The sequence below is a fragment of the Panthera onca genome, chromosome A2 (genome assembly GCF_046562875.1).
Source record: "Panthera onca isolate mPanOnc1 chromosome A2, mPanOnc1 haplotype 2, whole genome shotgun sequence".
NCBI lineage: Eukaryota > Metazoa > Chordata > Mammalia > Carnivora > Felidae > Panthera > Panthera onca.
This window is the reverse complement of record NC_138340.1, coordinates 21,438,016-21,460,431: the sequence shown is the minus strand read 5'-3', so window position 1 is coordinate 21,460,431 and position 22,416 is coordinate 21,438,016. Positions and strand designations below refer to the sequence as shown.

At 56.1% G+C, this 22,416-nt stretch overlaps 2 protein-coding genes across 7 annotated transcripts; both read left to right on the top strand.

Moving 5' to 3' along the window:
- Window positions 1–1,111: 1,111 nt before the first annotated feature.
- Window positions 1,112–3,093, top strand: MUSTN1 (musculoskeletal, embryonic nuclear protein 1). Its single transcript, XM_060631283.3, has 3 exons — window positions 1,112–1,376; window positions 2,494–2,626; window positions 2,794–3,093. Exons 1-3 carry the CDS (start codon window positions 1,368–1,370, stop codon window positions 2,898–2,900), a joined length of 249 nt encoding a protein of 82 aa, XP_060487266.1. The 5' UTR covers window positions 1,112–1,367; the 3' UTR covers window positions 2,901–3,093.
- Window positions 3,094–5,419: 2,326 nt separating this feature from the next.
- ITIH4 (inter-alpha-trypsin inhibitor heavy chain 4) lies at window positions 5,420–21,589 on the top strand. Of its 6 annotated transcripts, none has more exons than XM_060631258.3 (24): window positions 5,420–5,554; window positions 7,093–7,253; window positions 9,276–9,380; window positions 9,527–9,689; window positions 9,828–9,938; window positions 10,429–10,554; window positions 11,448–11,564; window positions 11,827–11,995; window positions 12,097–12,222; window positions 12,403–12,584; window positions 12,679–12,864; window positions 14,975–15,114; window positions 15,375–15,529; window positions 15,829–15,855; window positions 16,134–16,187; window positions 16,343–16,396; window positions 16,652–16,777; window positions 17,356–17,478; window positions 17,603–17,629; window positions 17,718–17,834; window positions 18,922–19,096; window positions 20,528–20,682; window positions 20,808–20,904; window positions 21,363–21,589. In XM_060631258.3, the coding sequence occupies exons 1-24, from the start codon at window positions 5,465–5,467 to the stop codon at window positions 21,430–21,432; spliced, it is 2,856 nt and encodes a 951-aa protein (XP_060487241.2). In that variant the 5' UTR covers window positions 5,420–5,464; the 3' UTR covers window positions 21,433–21,589. The 6 variants fall into 6 exon arrangements, with proteins under 6 accessions (XP_060487241.2, XP_060487240.2, XP_060487245.2 ...); XM_060631257.3 differs by having other exon boundaries at window positions 16,625–16,777; XM_060631262.3 differs by lacking the exon at window positions 16,134–16,187.
- The last annotated feature ends 827 nt before the right edge of the window (window positions 21,590–22,416 follow it).

The window sequence follows — 22,416 nt, the reverse complement described above, 5'->3', positions numbered from 1 at the left end:
GCTGGGAGGCAGGTGCCTCCCTGGGCAGAGCCAGCTGGGGTGGCGGGATTGGGGGCAATGCCAAAGCACCCTTCCCAGGCTGGGCCCACCCTTGGTGCCTTTCGGCCCCGTTTGCAGTCCTGGGTCCGTGCCCCTGAGCGCTGGTCTCAGATGGAGCCTGGCAGTCCTCTCATTGGCCTCCTGGGACTTGGAGGGGGAGATTGGAGGCATGACAGCAGTGGAGTGGTATTCGGATAACCAAGTGTCAGTGCCTGGTGGGGTTCTGTCTGCCTGGAGCCTCCAAGGATAAAAATAATCCCCACCACACACTGACCAGGAGCTGGAATGTGGCCGACCTCCCACCCACATCCCCTCCCCACACCCATCTCAGGTGGAGAATTCTGCCTTGCGCCCCGAGGGTCTCCCCTTCAGGGATGGGCTATTAGGAGCTAGCAGAAAGCTAAATGGCCTTCAGGAGAGACCTTGGGCCTGTCCCTCTCTCCACAGCTCAGTGCCTGGAATGGGCTTGGATCTCGCCCACCTGCTTTCAGCAACCTAAATGTCAGGCCAGGCACCTTTGGGTGACCTCACCCAGTCAGAGGCTCTGTGCCCTTCCCTGCCTACACTCACCGGTGCCCTTACCACAAAGCAGGTTTTCTTCTGGTCCTTTCTGGGCACTTTACCTCCCGCCTTTTGTCCCTTTGCTACCCTTGCACTAGGAGCCAGGCAGAGGGCAAAAACACAGATGAAGCAGCTCCCCGAGCTTCTCACAGCCTCAGCTGCTCACCTGTGAACCATGGGGGGCTGTGCTCACTGTGAGCAAGTGCTCCCAAGTGTCACACACAGGAAGCTTCTGCTCTGCTGCCGTGCAGGATGGAAAGTCTCTTTTCTCTGGAATCCATAGAAGGGTAAAAGAGAGGGAAAAATAAGCTCAGAGCGGTCCAGCCTAGCCCAGGGCCCTCTCTTCCCTCAGGGACACCCACCGCATTGGGATGGACTCTCCCAGGTGGACAGCTCAGGCTGCCACACACATTCCAGGACCCACGCTCATAAATCCTCATTGTGCACTGCCAGGCCTGGCACCTCCCACCTACATAAGAGCACCTGTTCTCGAGGGCCCCGGGTCTCCCCAGCTGTCCTTTTCCACCAGGGCTGTGGCCCCCGGGCAGCAGTGCTCAGCGAGCCCCTATCATCTCTAAGAATAAACTCTGAAGCTGCAGGCTGTGCGGACCTGAATCATCGGGAAGCCCATCGAGGAGGGGAGTGGCTTTCCAGGGCAGGCAAGTGGACTATATAAGCCCCAGAGGGCTGGCGCTGCCCCGATCTCTTCCACCGGCTTCTGCCTGCCAGAGGGGAGCCTTTGCAGCAGCTCTCGCACAACGCCCACCATGTCCCAGGTAGGAGGGTCCGGCACAGGCCGGGTTGGTGCCGGGGGGGTGGGGATGGACAGCTGGACACTGTCACCTCTGACAGTTGTGTCCTGAGCTGAACTGCAGGCGTAACGAGAAGCTCTGTGAGCCCCTGGGAGGCCAGGGCTCAGGAGGGGCAGCGCTGGGCCCCAGCTTGCCGGCAAACCCCCATTTATCTTGGGTTTGGTGGTGTTCTGTGGCTTGTCAGGAGGGTAGAGACAACATGTATGATACTTCAATTTGTGTCTGCCTTTGTGTGTGAAGAAGACCATAGGACTCGTTTGTAGCCGTGTGTGTGTGTGTGTGTGTGTGTGTGTGCGCGTGTGCGTGCATATGCGCGTGCACGCCAGGCGGGATCTGTGGGTGCATAACTTCCCCCAGGCATCTCCCCAGCAGGATATATCTCGGTGCAGGGGGTGTACTGTGTTGCCACAGGATCCCAGCCCAGACTCAGGGACCAGGAATTCCCTGCACCTGTCCCCAGGGCTTAAGAAGGAATGAGGCCTCAGACTCCTGGGCGCCTGGGGTTGAATGGTAGGATAAGCACTGAGTCTGAATATCCCTAGTCTGGAGGGGGATGGACTTGTAGGTCAGTGCTAAGGCATGCTAAGTGGAGGTTCTCCTTGCTACCTGCTCCATGGGTGGGTGCTGACTTCGGACCGACTTCACGGGCATCTGATTCTTCCACCAGATTCCCACCGCAAAACGCATGAGGTAAATGCCAGCAGTTTGGGGGAGAGAGAAATCCCTGAGGGGCCCTTGCCACCCAATGAGCAGATCTTGGAATTTACCCAAGGAAACTCCACTCAAAACCAGCCCCTTTCCCCTTTGCCCTTCGTTCCCAGGCCTGAGCCTGGCCAGGCAGGCAGTATCAGGCCACAGTAGCCAGGGTCCCCATGCTCCTGGTCTGTGGGGGAAGTAGAGAGAGACGTGGAGGTGGGGGTGGAGCACGGTTGGGAGAGCTTCCTGGAAGAGGAGTGCAGCCTTAAATTGGCTTGAGTTCAGTGGCCAGAGAAGAGGGGTCTCAGGGCCAAGGCACTGAGGTAGGAAAGGGCTTTCACCCTTGAGGCCTCGGGTTGTAAGATGAGGTTCTGGGCTCTCCAAGGCTGGTGCTCAGGAGGCCCCCATCAAGAAGAAGCGCCCCCCCGTGAAGGAGGAAGATCTGAAGGGGGCCCGTGGGAACCTGGCCAAGAACCAGGAGATCAAGTCCAAGACCTACCAGGTCATGCGGGAGTGTGGTGAGTATCCTCCTGGGCAGTGGGGGTGGAGGAGGGAGGTGTCAGTGGGAGGGGGGGATGGGGAGAGGGCTCCCAGCATCCTTTCCTGAGTCCAGAGCTCCTGAGCTGGGGGGGGGGGGGCACTCCCCACAAATGCCCCTGCCCACACCTCCCCATCCTGCCCACAGAACTAGCTGGTTCCACCGCCCCGTCGGTGTTCAGCGGCACCCGGACCGGCACCGAGACCGTCTTTGAGAAGCCCAAAGCTGGACCTGCCAAGAGTGTCTTTGGCTAAGAAGTGCACACCATTCCTCTCGCCACTGTCAACTCCTAGATGCAGGAGCCTTTCCCAAAAACTTTTTTTATGCCAGAATACACCTTCTCACCTGCTGCCTCTGGGACTGCCGCCTATCCCTCAGAGCCCTGGTCCCTCAGCCCAGGGAGTCTGCACCAGCACCTGGGGAACAATAAAGAGGATGCCCAAGTGACTCCGGCATTTGGAGGGTGTTAGCTGGTCACCAGCCATAGCCGCTCAGTGTAGGGGAGGGGCAGGTGGGGTAGGGGGTGGGGCATGTTCTGTACCCTTTGTGGGCTTTTGGGAGGTCCCAGAGGATAAGGCAGGTGCCATTACGGCCACTGCCACATGCCAGAAAGTCTTGGTCGTGGTGAACTGGCGCTGAGCTGTGTGGCTTCAGACCAGTCTCTGCCTTTCTGAGTCTCAGTTTTCCCTCTCATCTGAAAAGGGACTAGAGCTGGAGCCTGTTGCATAAAACAGGCCACAGTAACACTGCTCAGAGTGAAGCAGGTGGGGGCCCAAGGCTCACCCCTCCCCCTGCCTTCCACAGAGGATGTTGAGATGCTTCCAAGGACACCAAGGCTCTGCAGGACCAGGTCACCTCAAAAGCCCTTTCCTCTGGGGCCCTTATTTGTACCACCTCCTTGCCAGCTCACACCCCTTAAAGACAAAACCAGGTCGAGGCCCCTTTCTGGCCAGTGGTAGTCTGCTTACTGAGCTGCTCCTTTCTCAGACTCGGGGTGAGCCTCCCCCTCGCCATTCCCACCGCTCCGCCTGCATTGTGAGAACTCCAGGTCCTTGGCTCATGAGCGGTTCTTCCGTTCTCAGGCTTCAGTGTCCCCTGTGTGTGTGGAACTGTCAGATCCAGGGGACTGCAGAAGTCTGTCCCCCTGTGACAGCAAAGCCATAGGCAGTCCTGCCTGCTGCCTACACGGAAGTCCGCCTGTCCCCTGGGCACGTGGGGGTGGCTGCTTGGAGCCTTCCCCACGTTCTCAGCCAGCATGGTGTCCTTATATAACTGTCTTCAGGCTGGGCCCGTGCTCTGTGCCCCGAGTGGCCCTTCTGTGGGGCAGGGCCTGGGCCTGCTCACCGTGCTCCTCGGGGGTGGGGGTGGGGGGCTCTTTGCTCAGATTGCTGACCGGGTGTGAAGCCCTGGATGATCCCAACCATATTCAGAGCCAAAGGGCAAGCAGTATAGATGCGCACAGAGATGCTTTCTGGAGGGGAACATTGATTTGCAGCCAGAGACACAGCTCCAGAGTCCTGGATGCTCCTGCCACTGATGGAGGGGACCTTGGGGGCCGGTCACTGCCTCAGAACCTTGTGTGGACCCCCAAAATGGCTACTCCCCGTCCTCCCCACCCCCACTGACAAGTGTCACCAAGTCACCCTCCTTCCTCAACCCAGGGCTTGGGACCTGGCCACACTTTCCTGAAGCGACTTTACCTTATCTATGGCCAGACTCGGGAGCTGGGCTATCCCAGAGCCGCCAGGGACGCGAGCACCAGCTGCGTCCGGATCCCTTAATATTTATTCATTTTATTGCTATTTGTTATAAAAGCAGCATTTCAAGTTTATTAAAGAAAAATTGAAAAAAGCTATTGGTAATCCTACCCCAGGCCCTCGGGTGCATTCCTACGGGTCTGGGCTCAGGACAGTGGCACTGCCTTGGTGTGCTGATGGCTGGGTGTCCTGTGCTTTCTCACGCAAGCTGTGAATCATGGGCTCCCTTGGCACGACCGACCTCCACAGGCTATCTGAGTGCACACACCCCCACAATGAATCACCCCCTTCAGGACTTGTGTTGCACGATTTCCTATCAATAAATTACCCGGAAGGAGACTTCCGGGCCACAAGGTGCAGGCATCTTTATGGTTCTCAGTTTGTATTGCCAAAGTGCGGGTCTTGTTCTGGCAGCCTTACTGGAGTTGAGCCAAGAGGCCTGGCTAGGTTAATGGGGGCTGACAGCAGCCGGGGACCCAAGGAGAGAGAAGGGGACCCCTGGACCCAGCCCCTCTCACCCCAGAAATGAAGTGTCTCCATCCTGCCTTGGCCCCAGCATATCTTGCCCCACTCAGACACTCCAGTGGCTCCTCAGAGCCATTAGGGCCCTCACTGCCCCATCGCATCAAGCTGGCCTCCGGTCCCCCTGCCTCCTGGAAGCCACCCCCTAGCCCTCCTGTTCTGGGCCATCCCTATTTCCCCCAGACTGGGCTTCTGGAAAGCAGGCTGGTTCACTGGTGTATCTCCCAGACCTAGGGAGCTGGCTGGTGCAATGGCTGGTATGGGGGGTGGTAGTGGCCTGGGGTGACCGTGGACCTTTCAGAAGGGGTGCCGTACCCAACTCCCACCTGAGCTTGCTCTTCCTCGGTACATGTTCCTGTCCCCAGCCAAGGTCCACAGGATATTCACAGTTTACTTATCTGAGGCAACTGCAGTTTTTGGCTTGTAGATCCCAATTTCCCAGAACCTGCCCCCACAGGGGCGGGACAGCAAGCATGTTATTAATTCATTCCCCACTTCTTCTCGAGTTCAGAAGCAACCTGCCAGGCACGGGAGCCAAAATGAAGACTTCAGCCCCTGGCCGCACCTGTAGCATCGCGACGGTCCTGCTCTCGCTGCTGGCTGTCCTTCACACCTCCACCCCCCAAAAGGTAGTGGGTGTCCGTGGGGGCCTGAGTGTGAATGGTGTGAGCTGATTAGCAATGGTGAGAGCCTCTGCACGTGCAAGCATTATGTGGACAAGGGAGCGTGGATCAGTGTGTGTGCAAAGAGTTGGTGCTGACCATCCACCAGGCACTAGCCCGGGCTGTATGGTTCCTCTCTTACTTAACAGTAGGGAGATCTAGTCCCATTTTACGGGGAGAAAATGCAGCCCAATAAGTTGCTGTTAGAGGCCGGCAGTGGGGGGCGTGGGGAAAGGGGTAGGAATGGGCTTCACGAGGGGCACCTGGGTGGCTCAGTTGGTTGGGCAGTTGAATATTCAGCTTCGGCTTAGGTCACGATCTCACAGTTCATGGGTTTGACCCCCGCATCGGGCTCTGCACTTTTGGTGTGGAGCTTGCTTGGGATTTTTGCTCTCTCCTCTCTCTCTGACCCTCCCCCACTTGCACTTTTTCTCTCTTTCAAAATAAGTAAATAAACTTTTTAAAAAATGGGTTTCATGAGCCCAAGTCTACCTCTCCCTGGCTGAGTGGCCATGAAGGAGTTATTTATTTAAAGTTTGTTTATTTATTTTGAAAGAGAGAGAGAGGCATGCAAGCAGGGTAGGGGCAGAGAGATAGAGGGACAGAGGATCCGAAGCAGGCTCTACGCCAACAGCAGAGAGCCCAATGCGGGGCTCGAACTCACAAACTGCAAGATGATGACCTGAGCCGAAATCAAGAGTCAGAAGCTTACCCAATTGAGCCACCCAGGTGCCCCAGGAATTATGTACTCTGTGTCTGTTTCCTCATCTATAAAACACTAAAAAGAAAAGCTATTCAAACCTGTAACATTTATAAAGAACTTAGTACAGTGCCTGCCACCCAGCAGACACTCCCGTGTATACATAAGCTGCCGGGCCAGTCACCTGTCTCTGTGCTAAGCTGCGTGCACAGCGGAACATACCGTGTGCAGGCAGCTGGTGTGCACATGTCCTTCCCTGGGGACCACAGATCTGGAGGAGAGCATATGTCTGGGGAGGGTCCACAGCTGCAGGGTCAAGGGGGCAAAGAGGAAGGCTCCCAGCAATTAGAGACTGGGTCCTCATCACCTCCAAGTTCTAGCTCCTGTGAGCACCTGGTGGGAGACAGGCAAGAGCTGTTTTTCCCAGTTTCCACGAGGCTGAGGTCACCAGAAATCACAGGACTTGTTCATTACCCTTTCAGTGGACAGAGCTAAGATCAAATGTGAAGCTTCCTGACCCATCTAGGGCCCCCTGCCTGAGGAGTAAGTGAGAGTTGCTTCCCAGACGCACTGGGCCACAAGCTCCACCATCGTGGCCCTGAAGGGTGGGGAACGAAGCACATAGCTGCCTCTTATGTGAGACTGGTGTTCACATGTGGAATGTATCATGGGGTTTGGCTGGAGGCCTGGTCAGTGGCTCAGTCAGGGATGGGGGCCAGGGCTTGGTCCGGGACTCTTTAAAGAGTGCTGCCTCAAGCTGGACTGGCATTGAGACAATCCCATTCCTCCTCCTTCATTGGTCCAGAATGACATTGACATCTACAGCCTCACCGTGGACTCCAGGGTCTCATCCAGATTTGCCCACACAGTCGTCACCAGCAGGGTGGTCAACAAGGCCAATGTTGTACAGGAGGCCACCTTCCAGGTGGAGCTGCCCAAGAGAGCCTTCATCACCAACTTCTCCATGTAGGTACCTTCCTGCCCTCCTTGTCTCCCTCCCCAACCCAACACCATGATACCAGCTTCCCCGATGGCACCCAGTCAAGAAGAGCGACTCTCTTCCTGATGTGAGGTGTGCCTTAGGTGTGTGTGCTCGGCCTGTAGGCAATACAGGGAACCAGGGACTTTACCCACGAACTTCAGTACATTCTCAGAAGTATTCCATACTTCCGTCCTCCACACCTCCCTCCCTCCACCCCTCCCTCCTTCCATCCACCCCACCGTCCATCCCTCTGTGCGCCATCCCCAAATACTGCCCAGTTGACAGGTGGAAAACCACAGCATCTTGGTTTCTTTGCCTCTGAGGAGTACAGAGTTGGGGCATCCTGAGGCCCAGGCCCAGGCAGGAGGGAGTCACCCAAAGGCAGAGTCCAGCTCAGAATACAGAAGACTTCCTAACTCCGGGACTGCCCCACAATGGAGCAATGCCTTGAGGAGGGGGATCTCTTTGTCATAGGAAGTTCCAAGCCAGGCTAGTCCCCTCCCTCCCACCTGGGATACTGCAGAGGGCGTTTCTGCTCTGGACCAGAGGCCAAGAATTGGGAGACCCCCTGGGATTTCTGTGGACTCTGTGGCTGAGTGCTGATCCTCACCTTGTCCTCCTCACCCTTCCCGAATGTTTTGCAATGTTTGTCCAATACATGAGAACCCTCTCTATCTGTCCTTGTCCCCACCAGAGAGGCAGTGATTGAGGGCAGGCCAGAAAGAGGCTGATCCCAGCAACTCAGGGAGGGCGCTGGGTGGGACAGAGAGCGGGCTCAGCCGGGGTCCCCAAACTACCCTGAGACCTCTGAAAAACTATAGTGGGGGCTGGGTCCCTGTGCTCGGCTCCTTCTTCTCTCTTGGCCACTGCTTCTCCTAACCCTGGAGCGGGGGCCTGTGCTATGTGAGCACTGTGTGCAGTGTGCACTCTGCAGGAGGCCCCCAGCCAGCTTGGGGAGGAGGGCACCCTGCCCCCTGCTTCCCTATGCCCTGCAGCAACACAATCTGGGCCCAGGGAGCGGCGCCAGCCCGGGGCTCTCAGCGCATGTGATGGGCCCGGAGCCTGGCAGCCTGCTGGCCTTGGCACCCCAGCTGGGCGTCCAGGAGGAGGAGCCCTGCGGCCCACTCTGCAGCCCCATCCCTAGCCCAGGGTTAAATTATGACCAGGAATGTCAGGAAGGTGGGGAGGAGGAACACTGGGTCCTAATGCCCTGGCTACCCCCGCCGACCCCTGCACACCCTTTCATGCCACCCCCAGGTGGAGCAGGGCTGTGTTTGCCCGACACATCCCTGCTCGCCTCCCAAGGAGGATCTGGAGTAGTCATTTTCATTCCAGAGGAGAAGCCCTGGTAGCTCTTTCTAGTCCCCAAAAATAGGATTGTGGGACCCACACCCCTGGGAGTCCAGTCTACCCGTTGTCCAACACCTGCTTCCCCAGAGGCCAACCTCCCTGAAGAGCCCCCTGCCCTGTGCTGGCAGGGGGAGGGGCCAGAGGCTTTCAGTGCTGCGTTTCCCACTGACCTGGGAGCCCGGCATCTCTCCCCTTCCCAGTCTTCCCCGCACAGGTGCATGCAGGGCTGGACACAGGGGCACCCCAGAAAGCTCACTGGTGACTGACCAGTTCTTCTGGGAGCAGGCTGTGAGATGAGAGGGAAAGCTGGGATGTGGGGCCAGACTGCAAGGGTGAAGAGAGGCTGGGACTTAGCTCAGTCCTGCCTCCTCTGCAGCCTCCTTCCCCTGTGTGTTCGGTAAACACATGTTTGCCAACACTGTGCACGCTTCAGGGTAGATGGAGGCGTGGCATAGCATGCAGAGCTCTCCTCCCCACCTGGGGTCCTGCAGAGACTTGTATACAGTAAGTACATAATAAACAGGGATGGCCTCAGGCAGAGACAGGAGTTACTCTGTTAAGAGGCACACCGAGTCAAGGGAGGCTCCCTGGAGGAGGTGGGATTGGAGTGGGCTGCCCCTATCAGGCCCTCCACAAATCTTCCCCTCCTGCCGCAGGATCATCGACGGTGTGACTTACCCCGGGAACATCAAGGAGAAGGCTGCAGCCCAGGAGCAGTACAGCACGGCCGTGGCCAGAGGGGAGAGTGCTGGCCTCATCAAGTGAGCCAAAGATGGTGGTGGGAAGGGACCCCAGGGGGGTGGGGGCAGAGGCTGCCCTGCCTCCAGCCCTTCAGACCCTCTCCAGCCTCCAGTGGCCATACCCCCGCCCGGCCTGGAGGGACAAACCTGACGTCCCTCTCCCCCAGGGCCACTGGAAGAAAGATGGAGCAGTTCCAGGTGTCAGTCAATGTGGCTCCCTCTGCCAAGGTCACCTTCGAGCTAGTGTATGAGGAGCTGCTCAAACGGCGTCTGGAAGTATATGAGCTGCTGCTGAAAATCCAGCCCCAGCAACTGGTCAAGCATCTCCAGGTACTGGCACCGCCTTTTCCAGGGAGGTCTCCAGGAACACACCTGCTCTGCTGAGGGCAGCCCCTCCTTCCCCCTCTGCCTCCCCGGAGGCCCAGCCCCAGCTCCCTGCCAACCCAGTGACCCGCTTCTTGTCTCCAGATGGACATTCACATCTTTGAGCCTCAGGGCATCAGCTTTCTGGAGACAGAGAGCACCTTCATGACCAACGAACTGGCAGATGCTCTCACCATCTCACGGAACAAGACCAAGGTGGGCCTGCCATTGTCAGCAGGCAAGGGTACCAAGGGGCCTGTTGTCCGTCCAGCCTTATGAGTCTGTCCGGAGAGCGGGACAACTGGGCAGAATCTCTGTGCTGGAGGGACTTCTGAGGTCTGTGTCCATGCTGCCACTTGGCAGAGGTGGAGGACAAGGCCCAGAGAAGGGTGGTAGGTGCTGGTGTGGAGACCACCTTCGCCTTGGTGGGGAGAAGGCTGTGGGGAGGAACTTAAGTGAGGGCCCCATGGATGGAAAGGGGCCCGCCAGCTGGATCATGCATATCCTGAGCCAGGCCCCTGCTGGTGCAGCTCTAAGAGCAGAGGTTCACTCCCCCACTCCCCTATGGGGAGTCATTCTCTCCAACAGCTCAGCCTCAGGGAACATTCCCTGGACTGTGGCCCAAGGCCATATCCTGGAATTCTTGCTTCAGATGGGGTGGGTGTGGCCATGGGGCTCTTCTCAACCCCAGCCTGTCCTTTCCCAGGCTCACATCCGATTCAAGCCCACACTCTCCCAGCAAAAGTCACCAGGGCAGGAGGACACAGTCCTGAATGGTAACTTCATCATCCGCTACGATGTGAACCGGACCCTCTCCGGGGGCTCTATTCAGGTGTGTGGGCTCCAGGCGAGAATAGGGGCAACCAGAAAATCCATCCATACTCAAGGGCTTGAGCTTACATGTTCTAGAAGGAAAGGCAAAGTAACTGCCCCTACTCATCAGTGTGAACCAGTGGCAGCACAGACCAAAAACAAGCAATTTTGTTATGTTGTCCCTGAAACAATTTTCTTTTGGAGGCACAGAAGTTTCATCTCTGCTAAAGAGATGCCTTGCAGGATTTTCCTTATTGCCTTGGCTGACAGGAGGCTCACAGTTCAGTTTGATGTCCAATGGCAGTAGCTTCTTTCATGCAAGTTTCTGGCTTCATTGTGCTTTCCCTTTACTCTTTTGATGGACCTTGTTTTTTAAAACTTTTTTTAACTTTTTTTTTTGAGAGAGACAGAGTGTGGGTGGGGGAGGGGCAGAGAGAGAGGGAGATACACAATCCAAAGAAGGCTCCAGGCTCTGAGTTGTCAGCACAGAGCCCGATGACGTGGGGCTCAAACTCACACACCGTGAGTCACGACCTGAACTGAAGTCAGAAGCTCAACCCACTGAGCCACCCAGGTGCCCCACTATGGACCTTGTTTTTCAAGTCCTTACTCTTTTAACGGATCTCAGGTTTATTATGTCTAAACCTTTTAGGATAAATTGCCTCAAATACTAAAACAAATAGGAGGTAAAGTGGGGGTAGAGTTCTAGTAGGCCACACATGAGCAGGCAAGGCAAGAGAGGGGCTGGACTGAGCCCTAGAAGATGGTGAGGATTTGAGGAATTTAGCAGTGGGACAGAGACAGATGGGGCTGCGTGAAGAGAGGAACCCAAGTATTAAGCTGAGAAGGCTGGTTGGGGGCAGGGCAGGGCTGCAGCTCTTATTACCTGGGTTTGTTTCACTCTGATCACAGATTGAAAATGGCTACTTTGTACACTACTTTGCCCCCGAGGGCCTACCCACAATACCCAAGAATGTGATCTTTGTCATTGACAAGAGCGGCTCCATGTTGGGCAGGAAGATCCAACAGGTGGGTCCCACAGGTTAAGACCACAACTCTGGAAACTCATACATGCCTCACACCATCACCTCTGGCCCAGTAGGCAGATTCTCCCTCCTCCATCTTCCTGAGTATGGGGTACCCAGGGGTTGAGATTGGTCGGAGTATCGGCAGGTCCTGGCTCTAGAGCAGTCACCATGCAAGTCCGGGGATGCCAGCCCAAGTACACAGGATGCCAGCCCCAGGGAGGCTCCACTGAGACACCCACCTTGTCTCCGATCCTCCTGCTCAGACCCGGGAAGCCTTAATCAAGATCCTGGATGACCTCAGCCCCAGAGACCAGTTCAACCTTATCAGCTTCAGCGGGGATGCAACCCAGTGGAAGCCATTGCTGGTGCCAGCCTCAGCCGAGGACGTGAACCAGGCCAGGAGATATGTGGCTGGCATCCAGGCCCAAGGCGGTGAGTGCCTCTGTAGCCTTGCTATGGTGTGGGGGCTTCTGGGGCACCAAGCCCAGCCTGAGGCGCTGGGCTGGAAGCCATCCTGAGTGTGTGCCCCCCAGGGACCAACATCAACGACGCAATGCTGATGGCCGTGCAGCTGCTGAGTAACGCCAACCGGCAGGAGCTGCTGCCCGCGGGCAGTGTCTCCCTCATCATCCTGCTCACCGATGGTGACCCCACTGTGGGTGAGGGCACCACCAGCAACTCCAAGGCACACGGCCCAGAGGGATCTGCTGAGGCCTTCCCCTGGCTTGCTGTGGAACCTGAGGCGGGGGGGGGGGGGGTCTCTAGAGTCCAGAAGTATCCATTGAACAAATCTCTGTTTTCTCATGCCCCCCACCCCCTTCCCAAACTGCTGGGCCCAGGAGAGACCAACCCTGCGAGGATCCAGAAGAACGTGCAGGAAGCCATAGCTGGCCAGTACAGCCTCTTCTGCCTGGGCTTTGGCTTCGATGTCAGCTATGCCTTCCTAGAGAAGCTGGCACTGGACAACGGCGGCCTGGCTCGGCGCATCTATGAGGACTCGGACTCTGCCCTGCAGCTCCAGGTGCCAGAGTGTCCCCAGTGGCCCCTGAGTGAGGGATGGCACAGAGAGGCAGGCAGACCCCAGCCCCGCACTCGTGACACCCGCCACCTTGCAGGATTTTTACCAGGAAGTGGCCAACCCACTGCTGACAGCAGTGACCTTTGAGTACCCAAGCAACGCTGTGGAGGAGGTTTCGCAGGACAACTTCCGGCTGCTCTTCAAAGGCTCCGAGATCGTGGTTGCTGGGAAGCTCCAGGACCAGAGCCCTGATGTGCTCTCAGCCAAAGTCAGAGGGCATCTGGTGAGTGTGGCCGGCCATTCTGCAGGGGAAAGGCCGCTGGAGCAGGGAGTCAGAAGGGCTTCATTCACACCCCAGCCCCACAGGGCTCCAGCAGTTGAGAGAGCAAGTCACGAAGTGCTGTCTCCCACTTAGAGATGACACTCAGCAGTCCGTCTGTGCTCCTGCTGTTCCTGAGAGAACCAGAGGCCTGGCATTCCCTCCTGTCCTCACACTGCCCTCTGAGGTTGCAATGGGGCAGAGAGGGCTGCTCCCATTTCACAGATGAGCAGGCTGAGATCCAGGCAGGGCAGGCAACTTGCCTGGGGCCCCTCTGCAGCCAGGTCAAGAGCCTGGCTCCCCACATGGTGCCGTCTCTGCCCAGTCTTCCCCTGCCTCTGTGCCACAGGAGGCCCTGTCATTCCACAGAGAGAAACAGCACCTGCTCTGCATGCACCAGGTCCTTCTCTAGGCCCTGGGGACGCTGTCCTCCCGACAGTGACAGTGCGTATAAATCCTCACACCAGCAAGGAGATTCGGGCTGGGATGTCCCTGACACAACAAACCCGGGAACTCAGGGGAGCAGCCCTGGGAACCCAAACCTGGTCTGGGAATCAGGGAGGGATGCCTGAAGGAGGCCCAGCTGAGACTGAAGGATGAGTAGAAGATGGTACAGGCCAGACGGTGGGGTGATGGAGGAACATTCTAGGCTTGCATGGCAAGCAGGCAGTGTGTGTGGGAAGAACAGCAGGTAGGTGAGTCAGAAGAGAATGGGGGGGGTCCCGGGCCTCACCTCAGAGGAAGTGGCCGAGTAGTGGGATGGGCAGTGTGTGACCTATGGCCAGCCTGCCTGGGTTCAGACCCAGCTCTGCCACCTCCCAGAGGTGAGTCCTGGGGCAAATCACTTAACCTCACTGTGCCTCAGTTTCCTCCTGTGTAAAAATCAGAATAGGTCACCCTACCCACCTTGTAAGACTGCTGTGGGGATTACAGTCTGGCCCCAGTGTAAATATTTCATTCATGTTAGCTGCTAATATGAACCTAAAGGCCCAGGCGTTCCCAAAGTGTAGGACCCAAGGTGACTCAGGGTAGTTCACAAACATGTTTGTTTTAGTAGTTGTGTATTTATTTTAATGTGTCTCCTGAAAAATAGAACTTGAACCCCAGACCTAAGATTTCACAGGTATTATTGCTTGGGACAGGGCCAAATAAATAGTATTCGACTATTTAAAGTTCATTTAAGGAAAACCATCAAGCAAATAGCTCTATGTGTGGATAGGACAAAATTCGTGCAGGTGGCCTGCATGTGACAGTGTGGGGAGGCCTGGCTCTGGGTGAGAGACAGAGGAGGTAGTTCCAGCAGGGGTAGCGGGATCTGATCCACACTGAGAAGTTCTTCGACTGCGGTGGGGAGCAATGGCAAGAAAGGTGGGGTTTCCTCTGTCCCCCCACCTCCCGCCACTTCCCAGGCTGTGGGCAGGGCAGCCCCAGACCAGAAGCCCCCTCCCTGGGGAAGGATGCAGCAGTCACTCGGAGCTCGGCATATGCCTTGCTGCCTCCATCCCACAGTGCCCAGCCCCAGCAGAGGGCATCAGCATGGGCCGGGATAGCTGGTTGCGGGTGGACGGGACCCCAAGCCCTATCAGGGCCATGACACCGGAGTCCTCTTTTCAACTCTGCCACTGACTGCTGGGGAAAGCTCTTCCCTCTTTGTCCCCAGAGTCTTTATCTTTGGGGTGAGTGTGGAATGCATCTGGGGACCCTTTCTGTCCACACACCACACTTGGACTTCCTTCCTACTGCTGTTTCTACACTGTCCTGGGCTTCACATCCCATTCTCATTTCCCTTTCTCTGGAAGGATCCGTCTGACCTGAGCGTCCAGCTCTGTGTCTGCCATGTTGCACTTGGACGGTTTACTACCTTTTATCTCCACCTCCTTCTCATCTTGGGAGGCTCTGTGACCAAGACTCTCATTCCCCAAACTCCCTACCCACGCCCCACTCTACTCAAAGGTGGTGCAGTCCTTGCAGCCGATGCATGGGGGCTGCCCCAGCTCCAAGCAGGTTTCATGTGGGAGCACTTGGAAGACCTAGGCCCTCACAGCTCCTGCCCCGGCTGGGCCCCTCTTTCTAGCACATGCAGAACATCACCTTCCAAACGGAAATTAGAGTGGCGGAGAAGGAGGAAGAGTTCCAGAGCCCCAAGTACATCTTCCACAGCTTCATGGAGAGACTCTGGGCATACCTGACCATCCAGCAACTGCTAGAGAAAATGTGGGTAGCCCACACCTTTGAGGGCCCACCAGGACAGCTACACATAGCCTGAGCACCTTCACAAGCTTCCCATGGCGGCGGGGGCGGTGGGGGGAGCAGCGGGCACAGGGTGTCTCCCAAGTCCAGAGAGAGGGGGTTGTGGCACCACGTGTGAGCTCCAGACTCTCCCAGTGGAACCTTCCCAGAAGGGTCTGGAAGGGAGGAAGAATCTGACAAGGCATCCAGGGACCTGCTGAACCTGTGATGTCCTCAACCTACAGGATTTTGGCATCTGATGCTGAGAAGCAGGCCCTTGAGACCCGAGCTCTGAACTTGTCGCTCCAGTACAGCTTTGTCACACCCCTCACGTCCATGGTGGTCACCAAACCCGAAGGCGAAGAACGATCTGAAGTTGCAGAGAAGCCCGTGGAAACCGGTGGGTGTGAGAGCAGGACCCCAGCCTCCTTGGCAGCACAGTTTTGACCCAGCACCCTCCGCAGCCTTTCCTCTGCATCCCAACCAAGACCCCGACCCTGCCACCCCTAATCTCCCAGGAGCCCTGGGAGACTCCTCCCATTTCATTGATGTGAAAGCTGAGGCCAGGTCTCCTGACCCCAGAGTTCACTGCACCTGTTTAGTGCTGGGGTTGGAAAGCAAGGTTAAATACAAGCATGTCAAATTTATTGAAATCACTCTAACAGTGTATTTCTTTCTTTCTCTTTTTGTTTTATCCAGAAAACAAACGCAAGCACTTCCACTTAGGTAAGAGCCTCAAAGGCTGGGCTGGGGGACAGTTGGCTGACACAGGACCTAAGGCACCAGCCCCACAAGGTTGCTGGCCAGGGCCTCTCCAGCCCAACCCCACTGCCAGCAGGGGATGTCATCTGCCTAAGCAAATGGGTGCATTTAGTCACTTCGTTCATTCAGATACTGGCTGCCATTTGGGGCCTGCCCTGGGCACTAGGGATACAATCCCTGTTCAACTGCAGGCCCCAGAAAGGTACATCTAACAAGCAAACCCAGGTCCCTCTGATTTCCAGGTCTTCCTCTCTCCAGATTTCATACCATGGGAGACAGAAGGTCCAGATTAACAGGTGGCAAAGGAGGAGAGGGGAGAGGGGTGGGAGATTGACAGAATCGTGACCCTGGCCACAGACTGGGCTCTGCCCTGGTTGTTGGGGGAGTGACTTTCCTGGTTCACCTGGCTGGCTGGCGGGGCTGGGACTCACGTCCAGTTATGTCTGATTAGGGAGCAGCTATGCAGACTCCTTCCTTACCGAAAGAAGCGGCTATAGAGGACCAAGTAATTTGAATTGGGGACTGGGGGTGGGGGCTGACATCCCAGTGGCAGGGGCGGAGGGGTTCAAGAAGGGTCCTTTGTTCCCACTTTGAATTTCTTCTGGCCATGGGAGAAGAAGCTCCCAGAGTGATGAGTGCAGGGAAGGGAGCCATCCGCCCTCTCCACATCCCTCTCCCGGGGTGGGTCCCAGAGACCAGGCTGGGGGGGGACCATGACACCACTTTAGAGAAGACTGTGTGTGTGTCAACTTTTCCAAAGCTGGACCTTCTGGGAAAGCACCTGGTAACCCAGGGAGAATCGGACCACAAGGACCTGTTCATTCTCCATCTCATCGTCTAACCTACCATGGGGTTAGGGACTTGCTGCTACCAGACATGTTGTTAGGTAAGCCACTTTCTGACCCTCTGAGAGTCTAGTTTCCTTAAGGTGATCATTAAACCTGCCTGTAGAGTTGGAGAGGTAAAGCACCAGCACAGAGCCTGACACGGGGCTCAAACCCACGAACTGTGAGACCATGGCCTAAGCCAAAGTCAGACACTTAACTGACTGAGCCACCCAGGTGCCCTGAAGTAATGTGTCCTTTATTTTCACTGGATCAGATTCATTACACTCTGGAGGCTGGCTCAGGATGGAACCTTCTAGAAAGGGAAGGCTTCCTCCATTTCCAAAGCTAACAGTGGTCCCTTGAGCTATTTCCAATCCCAAATCTGGATTCAGAAATGGCAGAGTCAGGCTAGACCCCATGTCCTCTGCATTTTCCCTAATAGTGTGCTCTCCTGTTTGAAAATCTCATTACAAAGGCTCTTCCAAGTTGGATGTATGTTTGGCAGGGGTTGTGGGGCCGGGGGGGTGGCGGGTGGCAACGATGGCTGGAGGATGTGAAGATTACTCTCAATCCTGACTACCTTCTTCCTTTCTGTTTCTGGCTGCCCCTGCACTAATGCCTGCTTTGGCACCATCAGCCCCCTCCACTCCTGATGAAGTGGATTTAAGAATCAAGGCCAGAGTTTCTGCAATACCTTCTGACACTATGACACAGAGACACCAGGAGAGGAAACACTCGGGGAGCTCTGAGGACACATCACGTGGGTTTCCCAGTGTTGAAGTTGAGAGGGAGCCCTGGCCACGGGCATCTGCTTCTCCATCTCTCACCTCTTCCCCCACTCCCCAGGAAGGGGTTGTCTAAATCCAGACTTTTTCTTCTTTCAGAACCAGCCAAGACAGACTCACCCCCAGGTAGGTTGCCAGCCTCCCTCAGGCCCCCTCCCTGCCCTTACCTCCCAGCCCGCTCTACCTGCTCTAGGAACTACACCTGCTGTCCCAGCCCCCATCCAGGCACCTCCTGTCATCCTGACACTGCCCGGACAGAGTGTGAATCATCTCTGTGTGGACATCAAGCACTCTCAGGGGCCAATGAACCTGCTCTCAGACCCTGACCAAGGTGAGAGGTGCATACCCAATCATCCACCCAGAGAGACCCAGACACCACTCACTCCCAACTTAACCACCCCAGAGACAATGATGGGACACCAGCCCATGGAGACACACCTTACCCCATGTGGGCCTGTCCCAAGATCACGGTGTGGCCTGCCTCTGAGCGCTGACACTTGCACTTACACGGCCACCCCACAGACTTTCCCCTGAACACCACATATGCAGGTCCGGGTGGCCTGGGCACTCCAGGGAGACCAGATGTGGACTTGCCCCAGGCACTGCCATACTTCAGGGGTGGCGAGACAGACTTGGGCACACATAAGCTCAGAGGCCTGTAGTCAATGCCCAGAGTGACATGGAAGTGAGCCCAGAGGAGGAGACAAGAGCTGTCCGAGGGTCAGGGGAGGCTGCACGGGGTCATACAGGAATGATTGGGCCTTGGCAGACGAGTGGGGGCCCACTGGGCAGAGGAAGGGGAAAGCAGCAGCGGAGCCCTGGAAGGTACTGATAGGACTCTGGAGGGTGTGGAGCAGGTGAATGGGAGGAAGGGGTAGGTGTGCTGACCAGGCCTGCACTCCCAACCCCAGAAGGGTCCTACTGGTTGAACCGAGTGTCAGGTCAGATGTGAGGATACACAGCACTCGGGGATGCTCACACACACCTGCAGAGCCACCCAGAGCCAATGAGTCTCTGCGGCTCCCCCATTCCTCCCACATCCACCCAGTCTACCGCTCATCTCACCAGGCCGTGGTCTGCTTGCTCCCAGAGGCTGGGCATCACTCGTTTTCCATCTCGCTCTTGGCCACAGCACCTCATTAGGCCAGCCACACTATGGGGGCTTTATGAATATTCCCTGATTTCAGACAGGATCTGCCCTCTCAAAGGGCTCGTCTGAAGGTGGCCATCGCTGAGGATTCGGGGGCCCTTCCAAAGCCACATGAAATCAGGGGATGAGGGAGAGGTTGTGGGAGGAAGTGTTAGGAAAAGGGGACTGAGAAGGTGAGCCGGTGAGAAGGGGTTTGGGTGGACCTGTCATCCAGGCCAGCGCCCAGCTGGGGCCATGGCCTTGACCTCTGTGCTCCCGGCCCTCTTAGGGGTTGAGGTGACTGGCCAGTATGAGACAGAAAAGGCCCAGTTCTCGTGGATCAAGGTGACCTTCAAGAACCCCCAGCTGCAGGTCCGCGCCTCCCCTGAGCACGTGGTAGTGACTCGAAATCGAAGAAACTCTGCCTATAAGTGGAAAGAGACGCTGTTCTCGGTGACACCTGGGTATGCCCCCCGCTGGGTACTTCTCTGGCCACATTAGTTGGCTGGTGACTGCTGCTAGGTGATCTGGGCCCATGCGCCTGGGGATGGGGTGGCGGAGCATGCGTCTCCTGCGGTGGGCTGCCCCCGCAGAGAGCCCTGCACCATACCCTCCCGTTCTGGAGGTCACAGAGGGGTTGTGCTGGGACCCAGCTGCCCTCACACCTCACCCGGGTCACTACCCGACGTGGGGCACAGTGTGGTTTGGAGCTAGCTCTACTGCCAGTCCTGTGTGACCCTGGGCAGGCTGCCTAGCTGCTCTGTTTCCTCACTCGTAACTAGAGACAATCATCCAGCCCTGAGTCAGAGGGCTGAGGAGAAGGTCCAATGAGGGGATGGGATCCAGGAGTACTGTGCCCATTGGACAGTATGGTGCCCACTGGGTACAGGGGAGGGCCGTGCTGTCTGTGTGGTGAGATAATGACGACAATAATGAGAAGCTGGAGAGCACTGTTCCCTGGGGGAGGTTACGAATGTCATCCTTAGCATAGAGGTGGACGGCCACCTCTTCTGGGTGAGGCTGCCCCACCACAGAGCTTTCCAGAGGCAGCTTGCCAGCTCTGGAGGCTACCAGGGGCCTGGGAGTGGGGCCAAAGACCCTGGCCCTCTTTGAGCAGTGCGCAACACCCCAGCCTATACTGAGCACGGAGAGTCTTGTCCTCTGCCCTCTCACTGCGCCACACTGTAGAGACCGGTTTCCACTTGACAAATGAGTGGGTGCCTAGAAAATCTGAGGGGCTTACCCGAAAACCATCCAATTTCATAAGAGATCTTAAAGTCTCCTATTATCTGATAAATGCACAAAGAATGACAAGAGTTTCTGTGCCCTGGACGTGCACACTAGAAGGTAGAATGAAGAATTCCTAACACCTGCAGTGAGAGAAAATCCAAATACTTTCATGAGCTGCAGAAGATACACCTAAGGGAAAACAGACCACATCTTGTACATTGAATCAAGGACAGTGTAAATTTAGGGCAGTTCCATTTCAAATAACCTCAGAGTAACAGCAGGGTCTTATTCAACATGCTTTAAGGAGCCTGACATTCAAAGCTTATCTTAAGTAGAAAAGGACAGGATAGGATGAAAAGGGACTTGCTCTTCTAGACATAAGTAACACTAATCATCAGAAGGAAGTGGCACTAGCCATAAAAACGAAGGGGATAGAATGAATGTATCAGGCAATTGCCTAAATCATATAAAACTAATTTATGAGAAACTAATCTAAGAAAACCAGGGAGGGAAAGGAATCTGGTTTATCTTATAAATAATACACCAGATACCGCTAAGACGGTCCCAGTTTACCAGTGAGGAAAGCGAAGCCCAGAACATTTAAGGGACGTCCTGCCCAAGGCCACTCCCACCTCGATTGCTCAGGATGCGGGGTTTCCCCACAGCCTCAACATGACCATGGACAAGGCGGGGCTCCTGCTGCTCAGCAGCCCAGACAAAGTGACCATCGGCCTGCTCCCCTGGGACGGTCCTGGGGAGGGACTCCGGCTCCTTCTGCGGGACACCGACCGCTTCTCTAGCCACGTTGGCGGGACCCTTGGTATGTTGCCCACGGCTCAGGGCACCCTCAGAAGCCACCTCTGCCTGCGAACTGGCAGTGCCCTTCACCTCTATGTGTCCCAACCTCCATCTTTTTTCCTTGCTGACCCGCCTTTTGTATTTCAGGCCAGTTCTACCAGGGAGTGCTCTGGGGGCCCCCAGCAGCGGCAGATGACAGCAGGCGAACACTGAGCGTTCAGGGCCGTGACTACTCTGCCACCAGGTGACTGCGCAAGCAGGCCACTGAGCCTGGCTGGGTGTGGAGGCCTAGAGGCTGGGAACTGGGCTTGGCGGGTGGCCCTACTCCTCTGTCCTTGCCTGGAACCTAGAGACAGTGAGGGCAAAGGTTGATACTTTAGATATCTCTGACCTAGCTCTCAGTGACCTCACAGAGGACAGTCAGCTCAAACCTGCAAAAAACACCCCAGCCCAGAGATCACTAGGGTGAGTCGGGGACAGTAGGAAATTCCTCCCAAACTCTCAGAGCCCTGGGCCCTGAAGACCACACACAGCTGGGTCCACTTGGGTGACCAGGCCTTGTCGTCCTGTGCTGGAGGAAATTCTAAGGCTCCCAGCCTCTCTACCCTCCACACTCCTAACCCCAGCCATCTCCCTCTCTTCCCACCACACCTGGGATTTGCTGACCACCTATCTTTCTGTCTGTCCACGTATCCATCCCAGATTGCTCAAGCTGGATTACCAAGAGGGTTCCCCAGGAACAGAGATTTCCTGCTGGTCCGTGGAGCTGTAGTTATGTGGGAGGGGTTGTGCCCACACCCTGGGCCACCCCACTGTGTGCAGAGAGCTGCCACCCTGTGGCCAGAAGACCGCCCATGGGGCCCGGACTGCGATGGGGAGGGATATTCCCACTCATTCCAAATAAAGGTGCTGTGAGCCCAGGGAATGGACATCTGTGGTTGCATCTGGCTACATCCCAGGGCCTCAGAATCCCATTAGAACCTTCCACTGTGAGCCCCTCTAAGGCCTGTGGCCAGTAAGGCCCATGAAGAACTTTTAGTCCAACCTCTTCATTTTACAAGCAGAGAAACTAAGATTTAAAGAGATTAAATCACCCATTTAAAATGTTGCTGCAGCCCCCAGCTGGGGGTCTAGGGCGGGAGAACATTCTCTGGGAGCAAAGGTTCAGTCTGCTTAATGGTCACTGAGTCTGTGAAACCCCGTTTCGACTAAAAACAAAAACAAAAACAAAAAGAAGAAAAAGAGTGAACTGGGTAGAAGTTCTTATTAGAAACACAACTGGCCCTGGGTGGGCACAAACTGGGTAGAAGTTCTTTATAGGCCAACTCTCCAACTTCTCAGCAAGCTCTTGGGCCCCTCGGTGATGGGATTTGCATGACACGGTTTGGTTTTTGCACCTGTGCTCAGGATGTCCGCTCGCCACCGGGTCAAGAGGCCAGCACTGGAGATGGGGGAGGCAGAGATGAGGTCCCCGGCCCACGGAGGACGCAAGCGTCTGTCCCCAGGAGCCTTGAGTCTCATGAGGGTGCTCCAGGCCTGGGCTCCAGGCCCTGGGTCTGCTCTCCCATCCATGCTCTGGGGGTGGGCACCCCCAAGATTGCACTCAATCCCCTGCATAGGCGAAGCACACCTAAACATCTACAGTTACTCCACCTACTTCTTAAAAAATGACACGTCTTTGGCTTACAAATAAAAACCATGAAGAGAACAAAAGCAAAACCATGAGAATAGAATAAAAGAAACAAGCAGGGGAGGA

Coding starts and splice junctions, on each gene's coding strand:
- MUSTN1 (XM_060631283.3), top strand. Junction 2,627..2,793: donor CCAGGTCATGCGGGAGTGTG/GTGAGTATCCTC, acceptor TCCTGCCCACAG/AACTAGCTGGTTCCACCGCC.
- ITIH4 (XM_060631257.3), top strand. CDS start 5,465: ATGAAGACTTCAGCCCCTGGCCGCACCTGTAGCATCGCGACGGTCCTG. Junction 9,690..9,827: donor AACTGGTCAAGCATCTCCAG/GTACTGGCACCG, acceptor TCTTGTCTCCAG/ATGGACATTCACATCTTTGA. Junction 9,939..10,428: donor TCTCACGGAACAAGACCAAG/GTGGGCCTGCCA, acceptor GTCCTTTCCCAG/GCTCACATCCGATTCAAGCC.